Raw genomic sequence first — 15,024 nt, 5'->3', positions numbered from 1 at the left:
AGTTTGAAATTGTACTGAGCTACAATGACGCCACTGCACTCTAGCCCAGACAAAAGAACAAGACCCTGACTCAAAAAAAATTCAGTTTGCATGGGCATCTGTTTGGATGGCAGGGTCATTTACCAATATGGGAAAAACAAGGATAAAAAGCAGGTTTTGGAGGTCCAGTTTTAGATACAGTGAGTTTGAGGTATTGTCATGTGCCACATAACAAAATTTCAGTCAATGGTGGACCACATATATGACAGTAGACCTGTAAGATTATAAAGGAGCTGAAAAATTCCTGTTGCCTAATGATGTTATAGCCGTGCAACCAAGTGTTTGTGATGATGCTGGTGTAAATTATTGTACGAACAGTTGTATAAAAGTATAGCACTTATAGTTTGTGCAGTATATAATACTTGCTAATGAAAAAACAATTATGTTAATGGTTCATGTATTTACTATACTTTTTTTTTTTTTGAGACAGAGTCTTGCTCTGCCACCCTGGCTGGAGTACAGTGGCATCATCGTAGCTCACTGCAACCTCAAACTCCTGGGTTCCTGCCTTAGCTTCCCAAGCAGCTGGGACTATAGGCTTACCCTACCACACTCTGCTAATTTTTCTATTTTTTGTAGAGATGGTGTCTTGCTCTTGCTCAGGCTGATCTCATACTTCTGTCCTCAAGCAATCCTCCCACCTCAGCCTCCCAAAGTGCTAGGATTACAGGTGACAGCTGGGCGTGGTGGCTCACTCCTGTAACACTAGCACTCTGGGAGGCCCAGGCGGGTGGATTGCTCTAGGTCAGGAGTTCGAAACCAGCCTGAGCAAGAGTGAGACCCCATCTCTACTATAAATGGAAAGAAATTAATTGGCCAACTAATATATATAGGAAAAATTAGCCGGGCATGGTGGTGGATGCCTGTAGTCCCAGCTACTCGGGAGGCTGAGGCAGGAGGATTGCTTGAGCCCAGGAGTTTGAGGTTGCTGTGAGCTAGACTGATGCCACGGCACTCACTCTAACAACAAAGTGAGATTCTGTCTCAAAAAAAAAAGGATTACAGGTGAAAGTCACTGTGCCCAGCCCAATAAATTTTTTTTTTTTTTTTAACAAAGACAGGGTCTCACTATGTTGCCCAGTCTGGAGTGCAGTGGCTATTGACAAGTGTGATCATTGGGCACTACAGCCTAGAACACCTGGTCTCAAGTTATCCTCCTGCGTCAGCCTCCCAAGTAGCTGGGACTACATGCACCGCCTAACACACCTGGAATTTATAATTTTTTTAGCTGATTCTTTTTGTGCTTACTTCCAAATCTCATAGTTAATGTTTGTACCACTACTATTTGCTGATTTTTTTCTTCCCAGCTTTAAGTGTCAACTGACTTCTCAATGAGAAAGATGCAAATTTAGCCATCCCTCCTCTCATCACGCTCATCATCTACACTCAACAGCAGACCAGCTGTTCGGTTACAGCATTTCTTGGGGAGGAGAGTGGTTGTGAGGGAGTGTCCTGTGTGCTGCAGGATGTTTAGCAGTACTCCTGGCCTCTATCGGCTAGATTCCAGCAGCACCCTCCAGGCATGACAGTCAAAAATGTTTCCAGACGTTGGCAAATATCCCCAGGTGGACAAAATTACCCCTGGTTGAAAACAACTGGTTTAGATCAGATTTAGTCTTTACATTGTATGACTGTGTATGTTATTCAGCAATAAACCACTAAGCACAAGATTTCAGATTTTTTTCATATGTGTTCACAAGCCTAATGTTTTTCAAAGGAGAGCATTATGCTATTTGTCTAAAGTTTATGAGCTCACTGCCCTTAACAAAAACACAGATATAGGTAAATCATCAGGTAAAAAAATAAAAAAGACCTGGAAAATATTAAGACTTAACATAGTTGTTTTTTTTTTTTTTTTTTGTAATAACCATCCTGTGGTAAAGACTTAACATAGTTTTATATCACCAAATTAGAAGCTCATCAGGCTACTTTTGCAATGTGTTTTCTTTGAAAAGGTAACTTAAAATATTAAGTCTTTCTGTATTTTTAAATTTTTCATTATGATTTTCTATAAGCCAAAGCTTTGTTAAATATTAGGTGCAGTATATATAAAGAAAACACATTTAAGCTAAGCCTTTCTTATAAAAATAACATACAAGTCAACTATGGGTATCTACTGTTTCTTCTGTTCAATAAAAGCCTGGCACTTCAAGGTTACTTTTCCCTAAAGATTGCCATTAAATTCTCATCCAGTGAAATAGGGGTTAAGAATATGCCTGGTTTAACATTTAAAAAAAATAACTTAATAAATTTTATTTAAAAATTTTTTCTTTTTCTTTTTTTGTTATTCCAGTGAATGGTTTAATATTTTTGATCCATCTCAAATTAATTTTTGTGTATGGGAGGAAATGGGGTCAGGGCTCATTTATTTCCACAAAAACAAAAAAAGTTGTTCCAGCACCATTTGTTTAAAAACCTTGTTTTTCCTATCAATATGATTTGGTACTTTCTTCTAAAATCTACTATCTATGTGGTTCTATTTCTGAACCAACTTATTTCCTAGTGATCTGTTTATATTCCAATACCATACTGACTTGATTTTTATAGTTTTTTTTTTTTTTTATTTTTTTTGAGACAGAGTCTCACTTTGTTGCCCAGGCTAGAGTGAGTGCCATGGCGTCAGCCTAGCTCACAGCAACCTCAAACTCCTGGGCTCAAGCGATCCTCCTGCCTCAGCCTCCCAAGTAGCTGGGACTACAGGCATGTGCCACCATGCCCGGCTAATTTTTTACATATATATATCAGTTGGCCAATTAATTTCTTTCTATTTTATAGTAGAGACGGGGTCTTGCTATTGCTCAGGCTGGTTTTGAACTCCTGACCTTGAGCAATCCGCCCGCCTCGGCCTCCCAGAGAGCTAGGATTACAGGCGTGAGCCACCGCGCCCGGCCTTTTGTAGTTTTTTAATGTCTTAAAATCAGGTAGTTGATAATTTCTTAATCTACACCATAAAAAAAATTAACTCAAAGGCCAGGCGCAGTGGTTCACGCCGGTAATACTAGCACTCTGGGAGGCTGAGGCAGGTGGACTGCTCGAGGTCAGGAGTTCAAAACCAGCCTGAGTGAGACCCCATCTCTACCAAAAATAGAAAGAAATTAATTGACCAACTAAAAATATATATAGAAAAAATTAGCCGGGCATGGTGGTGCATCCTGTAGTCCCAGCTACTTGGGAGGCTGAGGCAGTAAGATCGCTGAGCCCAGGAGACTGAGGTTGCTGCAAGCCAGGCTGATGCCATGGCACTCACTCTAGCCTGGGCAACAAAGTGAGACTCTGTCTCAAAAAAAAAAAAAAAAAAAAAAAAAAATTAATTCAAGATGAATGACAGACCTAAAAATAAAAGCTAAAATTAAAAAGTCTCTAGGACAAAATGTAGGAATATATACAGCTTTGGTAGGCAGATTCCTTAAACAGGACATGAAAAGTATCAAAGAAGCAAATAAATTGGACTTCATAAAAATTAAAACCTTGTACTTTTCAAAACATTAAGAAAACAAATCAACATTAAGAAAATGAAAAGACAAATCAGTTGAGAATATCTTCTGAATACATTTATTTTACAAAGATGTTATCCAAAATCTATAAAGAATTCCTGGCAGAGCATGGTGCCTCACTCCTGTAATCCTAGGACCCTGGGAGGCCGAGGTGGGTGGATCGCTTGAGGTCAGGAGTTCGAAACCAGCCTGAGTGAGACCCTGTCTCTACTCAAAATAGAAAGAAATTAATTGACCAACTAAAAATATATATAGAAAAAATTAGTCGGGCATGGTGGAGCATGCCTGTAGTCCCAGCTACTCGGGAGGCTGAGGCAGTAGGTAGAATAGGTTGAGCCCAGAAGATTGAGGTTGCTGTGAGCTAGGCTGACTCCATGACACTCACTCTAGCCTGGGCAACAAAGTGAGAGACTCTTGTCTCAAAAAAAGAAAAAAGAATTCCTACAACGTAATAATAAAAATGCAACCCAATTAAAAAAAATAGGCTAAAGACACGAATAGACAAAAGAACGTATGAGTCATAAAAAAATATTAGGTTTGGCCGGGCTCGGTGGCTCACGCCTGTAATCCTAGCACTCTGGGAGGCTGAGGCGGGTGGATTGCTCAAGGTCAGGAGTTCGAAACCAGCCTGAGCAAGAGTGAGACCCCCGTCTCTACTAAAAATTGAAAGAAATTAATTGGCCAACTATTATATAGAAAAATTTAGCCAGGCGTGGTGGTGCATGCCTGTAGTCCCAGCTACTCGGGAGGCTGAGGCAGCAGGATTGCTTGAGTCCAGGAGTTTGAGGTTGCTGTGAGCTAGGCTGACGCCACGGCACTCACTCTAGCCTGGGCAATAAAGCGAGACTCTGTCTAAAAAAAAAAAAAAAATTAGGCCATTAAATATGAAATGTCCGATTTTGAATCAAAAGTGTGGTTTATTATATGTCAAATGAGAAGCAGTTTAAATTAATGAAATTAGGTGCCTAAACTATTGACAGTTTTGCCCCTCGCCCCCTTTTTGAGACAGAGTCTAGCTCTGTTGCTCAGGCTAGAGTGCCGTGGTGGTCAGCCCAGCTCACAGCAACCTCAAACACCAAGGCTCAAGCTATTCTCTTGCCTCAGCCTGTCCAATAGCTGTGATTACAGGTACTTTCCACCACACCTGGCTAATTTTTCTATTTTTAGTAGAAACAGGGTCTCATTCTTGCTCAGGCTGGTCTCGAACTCCTGAACTCAAGTGATCTTCCTGCTCAGCCTCCCAGTATGCTAGCATTACAAGTGTGAACCACTATACCTGGCCACAGTTTTGCCATTTTAATGGTAATCTGTTTATGCCAGCAGTGAAGAAGCCTGGACAGCAAGTGGTAATGGAATCATGAAAGACGTTTTCCACAGCTTGTTGAGAATTGAATATTTTTCTTTGCAAGAAGTGATCTAAAGCCTGGAAGAAGTGGTAGTCAGTTGGTGCAAGGTGTAGTGAATACGATGGAAGACAGTTTCCAAGTCCGACTTCTGTAGTTTGAACAGTGTTGTTTGTGCAATATGTGGTTGAGTATTGTCTTGCAAGAGGACTAGCCTGTCTCTATTGACCAATCTCAGCTGCTTAATCGCAAGTATCCTCATCATTTTGTCAAATTGGTTGTAGTAGACATCCGCTGTGATGGACTGACCAGGTTTCATGAAGCTATAGTGGATAACACTAGCTGTTCCGGAACACCAGACAGACACCATTAGTTTTTTCTGATGAATATTCAGTTTTGGACTGTGTTTCAGCACTTCATCTTCATCGATCCATGTACTAAACCCTGTGATTGTCAAAAAGAATCCATTTTTCATCACACATAACAATACAGTATAGAAATGGTTCATCTTTGTCTAGTGACAGTAGAGAAAGGCAAGTTTTGAGATGATTTCTCTTCTGATGCTCATTTAATTCATGTGGAATCCATATATCCAGCTTCTTCGCTTTGCCAATTTGTTTCAAATGGTCCAATATTGTTGGAATAGTAACATCAAACCTTGCTGCTAATTCATGTGTAGGTTGAGATGGATTCACTTCCACTACAGTTTTCAGCTCATCATTATCCACCCTGGTCCCAGGTCGACAAAGTGGCTCATTTTCAAGATTCAAGTCACCAGCTTGAGCCTGGGTGTTTGAGGTTGCTGTGAGCTGGGCTGACCACTACGGCACTCTAGCCTGAGCAACAGAGCTAGACTCTGTCTCAAAAAGGGGGCAAGGGGCAAAACTGTCAATAGTTTAGGCACCTAATTTCATTTCAAACCATCGACGTACTGTGTTCATTAGCCTCATCCTTCCTAAACACTCACTGATATTTCGAGCTGTCTGTGCTACAATGGTTCCACAATGGAACTCATATTTGAAAATAAAATGAATTTTTGACTTATCCATGGTTTCACAAAAATTGCTCTAAAAAGAAACTTGAAAGATAATCACAAGCCAAACCATGTGTTTCAAAGACTGAGGATGTACCTTTACAATAAAAATAAAACTAGAAACGTCAAAGTGAAATGTCAGAGATTTCAACTGCCAAACTTAGTACTTAAGGAAATCAAGTATTTCATATTTAATAAATGAGGTTCTAAAATAAATCTGGCTAATGTAAGTTAACAGGGTCAATCTACTGATACCTGATCATTTAAAGCTCATTAAAGAGAATTACCTGTTTATATCTGTTAACACAACTTTGGCAGCAAAATCTCTTCTCCTCGCCTCCAAGCATCAGGATGTTGTTTCCAGTACTTTTACTAGGCATGTACTCTCCACACTGTTCACAGCAGTTCATTGTTAGACCATTGGCCAATCTGTACTTATTAAAGCAATGGTTACTGCACAGTTTATGTGTTACGTTATTTACACTGACTTCGTGGCGAATCTAAAAGAAAAATCAGAATTTATTAACTAAAATAAGTGAACCACATTAGTACAGTAGGCAAAGAGATAACTCGCTTCCGCAACATAAATAAAGAACCCTTAATAATATCTTAATGGGGCCGGGTGTGGTGGCTCACGCCTGTAATCCTAGCACTTTGGGAGGCCGAGGCGGGCGGACTGCTCAAGGTCAGGAGTTCGAAACCAGCCTGAGCGAGACCCCGGCTCTACCAAAAATAGAAATAAATTAATTGACCAACTAAAATATATATATACAAAATATTAGCCGGGCATGGTGGCGCATGCCTGTAGTCCCAGCTACTCCAGAGGCTGAGGCAGTAGGATCGCTGAGCCCAGGAGATTGAGGTTGCTGTGAGCCAGGCTGACGCCACGGCACTCACTCTAGCCTGGGCAACAAAGTGAGACTCTGTCTCAAAAAAAAAAAAAAAAAAGGCCGGGTGCGGTGGCTCACGCCTGTAATCCTAGCACTTTGGGAGGCCGAGGCGGGCGGATTGCTCAAGGTCAGGAGTTCAAAACCAGCCTGAGCGAGACCCCGTCTCTACCAAAAATAGAAAGAAATTAATTGACCAACCAAAAATATATATACAAGGCCGGGCGCGGTGGCTCACACCTGTAATCCTAGCTCTTGGGAGGCCGAGGCGGGCGGATTGCTCAAGGTCAGGAGTTCAAAACCAGCCTGAGCAAGAGCGAGACCCCGTCTCTACTATAAATAGAAAGAAATTAATTGGCCAACTGATATATATATAAAAAATTAGCCGGGCATGGTGGCGCATGCCTGTAGTCCCAGCTACTCGGGAGGCTGAGGCAGAAGGATCGCTCGAACCCAGGAGTTTGAGGTTGCTGTGAGCTAGGCTGACGCCATGGCACTCACTCTAGCCTGGGCAACAAAGCGAGACTCTGTCTCAAAAAAAAAAAAAAATATATATATATATATACAAAAAATTAGCCGGGCATGGTGGTGCATGCCTGTAGTCCCAGCTACTCGGGAGGCTGAGACAGTAGGATCGCTGAGCCCAGGAGATTGAGGTTGCTGTGAGCCAGGCTGACACCACGGCACTCACTCTAGCCTGGGCAACAAAGTGAGACTCTGTCTCAAAAAAAAAAAAAAAAAAAATCTTAATGGGAGATATATTCAAGGAAAAGAAAAAAAAGCATGTTTCATTATTCTTTTTCTTTTTTTGGGGGGGTGGATCTTGCTATGTTGCCCTGGATGGTTTATTTATTTATTTTTTTTGAGACACAGTCTCACTCTGTTTCCCAGGCTAGAGTGCCATCAAATCAGCCTAGCTCACAGCAACCTCGAACTCTTGGGCTTAAGCGATCGCTGCCTCAGCCTCCCGAGTAGCTGGGACTACAGGCATGCAACACCATGCCCAGCTGATTTTTTTCTATTTTTAGTAGAGACGGGTCTTGCTCTTGCTCAGGCTGGTCTCGAACTCCTGAGCTCAAACGACCCACCCGCCTCGGCCTCCCAGAGTACTAGGGTTACAGGCATGAGCCACCACTCCCGGCCTACCCTGGATGTTCTCAAACTCGTGGGCTCAAGTGATTTTGATATGACCTGCTTAAAGGAAAGGATCAGGCTGGCTGTGGTGGCTCACGCCTATAATCCTAGCATTCTGGGAGGCTGAGGCAGGAGGATTGCTTGAACTAAGGAATTTGAGTCCAGCCTGAGCAAAAGCAAGACCCTGTCCGTACTACAAATAGAAAAATTAGCTGAACATTGTAGCACACTCCTGTAGTCCCAGGTGTTTAGGAGGCTGAGGCAGGAGGATCACTTGAGCCTAAAAGTTTGAGATTGCAGTGAACTACAATGACACCACTGTACTCCAAGGTGACAGAGAATGACTCGGTCTCAAAAAAAAAAAAAAAAAAAAAAAAAAGATCAGCAATTTTTAGGCAGTATTATATTGTCTATATTGAAGATGGTACCTGTGTATCTATAACTAGGGTGGTTCTTACCATGGTAAATGAGATAAAACTATGCCCCTGATCTGTATGGCTCCAGGGTAACCAACACCAAATCTAGTTACCAAGGACTTTGTAAAATGAGGACTGCCAGTATACATGTTTCTTCCTCTTCTAGCCACTAATAACATTGCAATACCACTTAATTAATGTTTCGCAAACAGGGAACATTCACTCTACTTGTTCCACATGTTCTCATACCAGGATCTGTTGCTTCCTTCATGTCCTGAAACATTTTTATTTAGCATTGCTAATAAGAACAAAATCCATCATAGACAATTGCTTTGTTTATAAGCACAACCAATTCCACAGAAACAGATGTGTATTTTCCACACTATGTAAATGGGATATTTATTTGTAAGAAATTTCTAACATGTCCTTATTCTTCCTTTTAACTTCATGGTGTATATCTAGGACATGTACATTATGTAGATGACAGAACACATAATAGCATTTAAAAGTTAAAACTATCACAATTAGTCTAAACAACAACCTAGGTATAAAAATCCAAACCTCTGTTAATTTACTACAGATTGTACATCTTGATTTATTAAAAACTCCTTTTTTAAGATTCTGGTTGTCTTCACAGGGAGACAGACAAGATGTACTATAAAATTCTTGGAAGGATTTGCTTGATTCCACCAGAGGAATAACAGTAGCCTTCTTTGTAGCTGCATTTCTGAAACACAAGGGATAGACATACAATTTAAGAACACTGCATTTTAATAAAAGTCAAATTTATGAATAATAATTGACACTTTTCATTTTCTTATGATTTAATCCTAGGAATCAATAATAACTTTTGGATGTAGCAAAATTCACTTCTGGCTTCATTGCTAAGAGTTCTTAAAAAATATGGAAAGAGAATAGTCAGAGGTAAAAGTCTTCTGCATTAATAGTACAAGAACTTCGCTACAAGCTCTCAAGATTCTTAGAATCATTAAAAAATGCTGGCAGAGGCCGGGCGTGGTGGCTCATGCTTGTAATCCTAGCACTTTGGGAGGCCGAGGAGGGCGGATTGCTCAAGGTCAGGAGTTCAAAACCAGCCTGAGCGAGACCCTGTCTCTACTATAAAAATAGAAAGAAATTAATTGGCCAACTAATATATATACATATATATAAATTAGCCGGGCATGGTGGCGCGTGCCTGTAGTCCCAGCTACTCGGGAGGCTGAGGCAGGAGGATTGCTTGAGCCCAGGAGTTTGAGGTTGCTGTGAGCTAGGCTGACGCCACGGCACTCACTCTAGCCTGGGCAACAAAGCGAGACTCTGTCTCAAAAAAAAAAAAAAAAAAAATGCTGGCAGAACTAATGTCAAAGATGGGGAAAGATGTGAAAAATGGGAGGCAAAGGCAGTGGCAGGGAGGGGGCAATTTACTCCCATACCTATTCTATTTTCCTGCCAGAATAAATACAGCACAAGTGAGTCCACAGCTCTAACCACAGAACTCAAGCTCAATAAACTTGATGACAATCATGCAACAATTCTACCCATCAAACTATTTAGATCTGCAGTTACATACAAAATACTTATTTATACCACTAGTGTTTAACCATGTGGAAAAATGTTGAAAGGTACTAAGCTGCTTACTTTTTACATGTTACACTTTGTGTCTTTCGAGTAGGTTTATGAGAGAAGGAAGAAAGGCAGGTGGTAGAACAAAAGAGGTGAGCTGATCCTTTTCGTTGATAAGCTGTCTGTCCCTTCTGTAAAGGTTTTCGGCAGTTTGCACAAGTGATCTTAGCTGGTTTAGTAAGTTGCTGTTGGGCTGAAGGCTGGAAATTCTGTTTAGGCAGCGAGGCCACTGGTGATAAAGAATGCACCCCTGGCTGCTTCTGATTACGGGGAAATGAAGCTGACTGGGAGATCCAAGAATCTTAAAAATGAAACACACAAGAAAAAATCATGGAATAAATCAAAATTTACATCAGAAAAATATTTTAAATTTTTATTTAAGAGTTTAAGTGAATAGTGAGGCAGCTGTATAAGCATGTGGATAAGGCCAAACAGCCTCGATGCACAATCCCAGGGGAAATATCCACTTTGCATTCCAAGTGAATGATACTCCATTGTGCCAACCACAATAAAAAAATAAATGGTGGCCCCATTGATGGGAGTTGTGCAATGTGGTAGCCATCAGCTCTTAAGTCAGACTCCACAGGTTCAAAATGTAACTCCTAAGCTTACTAGATCATACAAATATATTAAGCTTTGTCTTGGTTTTCTCAGCTATAAACTGGTTTACAATACCTAACTCACCAAGTGTTATAAAGAATAAATGAGACAATGCATACTGTAAAGCACTTCCTGGCACACAGGGCACACAAAAAATATTAGCCACCTTTTCTTCCCTAAGTGGAAAGTATTAATACATTTATAGAATAAAGCAAAACTATATATATAATAAATACATAGATAATTATAAGTAACAGCTTGACTATCCAGAACTCCTGAGGAATGTGAGAGTATGGCAATTTATATATTTCATATCCATGTTCATAAGTTCCCCCCAACATTATGAAAAATTTTAAGCATACAGAGATGCTGAAACAATTTTACACTTAACATCCATATACCCAACCAACTAGATTTTACTATTCTACTGTTTTTGCCTTATCACATATTTCCATCTATTCATTCCTCTAAACAATTAATACATCTTTTAAAAACATATTTCAGGTAAACTGTAGACATTAGTATACTTCCCTTCAAAATACTTTAGACATAACACTTTAATGCAAATATTTCTACAATTATTTCCCAGCCTTCCAAAATATTATTTCACAGGCACCAATATAGACAGTGGATCACTCAGGAAAGCGTCAGCTTTCCTAATGTTACACAGGGAATGCTACATTATATAGGACGGTTAGCTATAAAATGGTACAGTATTACTTATAGGTGAGGTGCTTCTCAAACGTTAACATGCACATGAAGTCACTTGAGAATCTTATTTAAATGGAGATCTAGGCTGGGCACGGTGGCTCACATCTGTAATCCTAGCACTCTGGGAGGCCAAGGCGGGCGGACTGCTCAAGGTCAGGAGTTCAAAACCAGCCTGAGCAAGAGTGAGACCCTGTCTCTACTATAAATAGAAAGAAATTAATTGGCCAACTAATATATATATATAGAAAAAATTAGCTGGGCATGGTGGCACATGCCTGCAGTCCCAGCTACTTGGGAGGCTAAGGCAGGAGGATTGCCAGGAGTTTGAGGTTGCTGTGAGCTAGGCTAATGCCATGGCACTCACTCTAGCCTGGGCAACAAAGTGAGACTCTGTCTCAAAATAAATAAATAAATGGAGATCTAAATCAGTAGGTCAAAGCTGGGCACAGTGGCTCAGTCCTATAATCTTAGGACTCTGGGAGGCAGAGGTGGGAGGACTGCTTGAGTTCAGGAGTTCAAGACCAGCCTGTGCAAGAGTGGGATCCCATCTCTACTAAAAATAGAAAAATTAGCCAGGTGTGGTGGGGCATACCTGTAGTCCCAGCTACTTGGGAGGCTTAGGCAGGAAGATTGCTTGAGCCCAGCAGTTTGAGGTTGCTGCAAGCTAGGCTGATGCCACGGCATTCTAGCCCAGGTGACAGAGTGAGACTCTGTCTCAACAACAACAACAACAAAATCGGTAGGTCAAGGAGGAGCCTGATATTCTGCACTTCTAACCAACTCTCAGATGATAGTGAAGCTTTGAGAAACAAGGCCCTAGAGTATAGAATTATTTTGTGATCTCTCTTCAAAAACAGCTTTTGTCATTAGGGAAAGGCCTATGACTGTCCATCTGTCACTGTAGCAAAGGCTTCTCACAATATTATCTAACACTATCTATACTCATATGCAAATCGCCACCTACTGCTTCAAACCTCCTCTGTCCTATTTTCAAATTATTTTTTTTACAGGCAAAAACAGTACAAAGCAAGTAACAAAAGGAATTCTTACATTGCTCAGGATGGCAAATAAAGTATTTCTAAATAAACTTACTAAATAAACTGTATGTTTAGGTTAACAATTTAACCTTTTGACTTCTCTTGGGTTAATGTTTTTTCTCCATTTTATTATAGAAAATTATTCATCATACCTCTTTCTGGGTCATTAATTACATGTTCTTTTCATCAAGGGTCATAAGTCTCTCACATTTTTTCCTGTGTTTCCCACCCACTGGTTATGACTCAGTCTGGATACTCTTTTCTGATATACCTTCTAGTTTATACTCATACTCTCTACAACTGTGCCCTGTTTACAGTAAAAATGTACAGATTCTTAAAATCTGTGCTGATAACCCTATTATCCTGAACCCTTGTGAGTGTACCTTTTTTTTTTAATTAAAAACATTTTTCTTTAGAGATGGGGTCTTGCTCTGTTGATTAGGCAGAAGGGAACTGGTGTGATCATAGCTCAAGTAATCCTCTCAAGTAGCTTGGATTATACGGTGATGGGCTAACTTCTATTATCTGCTTTTTTTCTTTTGATTTTCTTTTTTTAAAAAATTTCAAAATATTAAGCGGGTACAAATGTTTTTGCTACATGAACATACACTGTATAATGCTGAAGTCAGGGCTTTTGGGGTGCCTGTCGCCATGACGGTGTTCACTGTACCCAACTTTTTCTTTTGATTTTCTATCACAGGGTGTCCTGCCTCCTATCTCAGGTTAGTTTTCATTATTTTTATATGAAAGCGTAAAAAAACTCTAAGGCTCTAGATGATGTTAGCATTTCATTCCAAAGCTTGGAAGTGTTTTTGTTTTTTTTTGTTTTAATCAGTACTCCTCTTATTGGGCCCCTGTGAGTCTACTGAAAGGCCCACTTAGCTTCTCAGCCTTTCTCATCAGCCTTTTCTGGAACTGAACACATATCCATAAGAGAAAGCAGCCCCAAGTACTAGGATTACTTCTCTGAGGCTTCTTCTCTCAGATCTTGGAACCGTAATTTTTCTACTCTATGATGCCTTTAAACACATATTTTATATAATTCTGCCATTTTCCTCTAATTATTCTCAGCAGGAAGGCTAGGAATTACCTAGTTATCAGAGGTGTAACTCACTAGAATCAGTATCGTGGCCAGAAACATTTATAATGCAACAAAAATACAGCATAGATACAAGAGCAATTTCTAAGTATTTTCTGTCATGAGTTTTTTTACTGTTTATATCAAGGTATGTAGTAACTGGAGAACTTTCACTGAAACACAGTCTAAAGGTAAATGAAAGGATTAAATGGCTCAGGGGTCCATCGTAATGAATGTAATCCTATTTTCATAAAATGGAAAGAACAGTTCTATGTGTACTTTATGAAGAGTCATAATTTTACATGATGAAAATGAACCTATGAGCCTTGGATTTAAATATAACTCAACTCCAGAAATCCTTGTCTTTTGTGGAGCGGGTACTAAAAAACCTTCAATTTATTTAAGTGGGAAGTATACAGCAACTAAAGACACTCTGGAGGAGCTTTGACTTCAAATAATAACATTATAATAATAATATAGGCTGGCGCTGTGGCTCACGCATGTAATCCTAGTGATCTGCGAGGCCGAGGCAGGTGGATCACTCAAGGTCAGGAGTTGGAAACCAGCCTGAGCAAAAGTGAGAACTCATCTCTACTAAAAATAGAAAGAAATTAATTGGCCAACTAAAAATATATAGAAAAAATTAGCCAGGCATGGCTTGCCTGTAGTCCCAGTGACTTGGGAGGCTGAGGCAGAAGGATCAATTGAGCCCAGGAGTTTGAGGTTGTTGTGAGCTAGGCTGATGCCATGGCACTCTAGCCTGGGCCACAGAGTTAGACTCTATCTCAAAAAAAAAAACCCCAAAAAACAAAAACCAAAAACAAACCTTTAGGCCGGGCGCGGTGGCTCACGCCTGTAATCCTAGCTCTCTGGGAGGCCGAGGCGGGCGGATTGCTCAAGGTCGGGAGTTCAAAACCAGCCTGAGCAAGAGCGAGACCCCGTCTCTACTATAAATAGAAAGAAACTAATTGGCCAACTAATATATATAGAAAAAATTAGCCGGGCATGGTGGCGCATGCCTGTAGTCCCAGCTACTTGGGAGGCTGAGACAGAAGGATCGCTTGAGCCCAGGAGTTTGAGGTTGCTGTGAGCTAGGCTGACGCCACGGCACTCACTCTAGCCTGGGCAACAAAGTGAGACTCTGTCAAAAAACAAAACAAAAAAAAAAAACAAACCTTTAGAAAACCCAAGAACATTGTAAATTTATCCATACTTCACAGACAATACAAATTCATTGCCCTATATCATAAAATAGTTTAAATGTTATAAAGAACTTTTGCTTCATTTATACGAATGAGTGTCAAATGGGTTTATTTAATGCATTTAGTCTTTGTTAACATTTTAAAATTATTGATACTTCATGTAATGAGAAAAATCAGAAATATAAAATATAGTTTTAGATTAATAAGATAAAAGGATGACAATAATAAAAATAAATCCAAGAGTAATCAAGACTGCTTTCAAATAACCTTGGCAATTGTCAATTACGCTCACAATTTGAGTGGAATGATAGTATTGTATCTAACCACAGTATGCTTTTTAATAGTTAAGTATTAGTCTATATCATGCTTTTATATTGAAAAAACATCTATTCACCAATATCCACCATTAAAATATACATCAATTTGC

General features: G+C 40.0%; 1 protein-coding gene across 1 annotated transcript in view; it reads right to left on the bottom strand.

Annotated features, from left to right (window-relative positions):
• Positions 1-15,024, bottom strand: part of ZMYM5 (zinc finger MYM-type containing 5) — a 31,395-nt gene that overhangs the window by 4,950 nt on the left and 11,421 nt on the right. The window contains exons 4-6 of the mRNA XM_012778624.3: positions 9,985-10,270; positions 8,908-9,073; positions 6,197-6,409 (exon numbers count right to left, since the gene is read on the bottom strand). Coding sequence (XP_012634078.2) covers positions 6,197-6,409; positions 8,908-9,073; positions 9,985-10,270 — 665 coding nt within the window. The remainder of the gene's footprint in view (positions 1-6,196; positions 6,410-8,907; positions 9,074-9,984; positions 10,271-15,024) is intronic.

The sequence above is a fragment of the Microcebus murinus genome, chromosome 13 (assembly GCF_040939455.1).
Source record: "Microcebus murinus isolate Inina chromosome 13, M.murinus_Inina_mat1.0, whole genome shotgun sequence".
NCBI classification, from domain to species: Eukaryota; Metazoa; Chordata; class Mammalia; order Primates; family Cheirogaleidae; genus Microcebus; species Microcebus murinus.
Note: the sequence above shows the minus strand (reverse complement) of the source record. Positions and strands in the feature narration are given on the sequence as shown.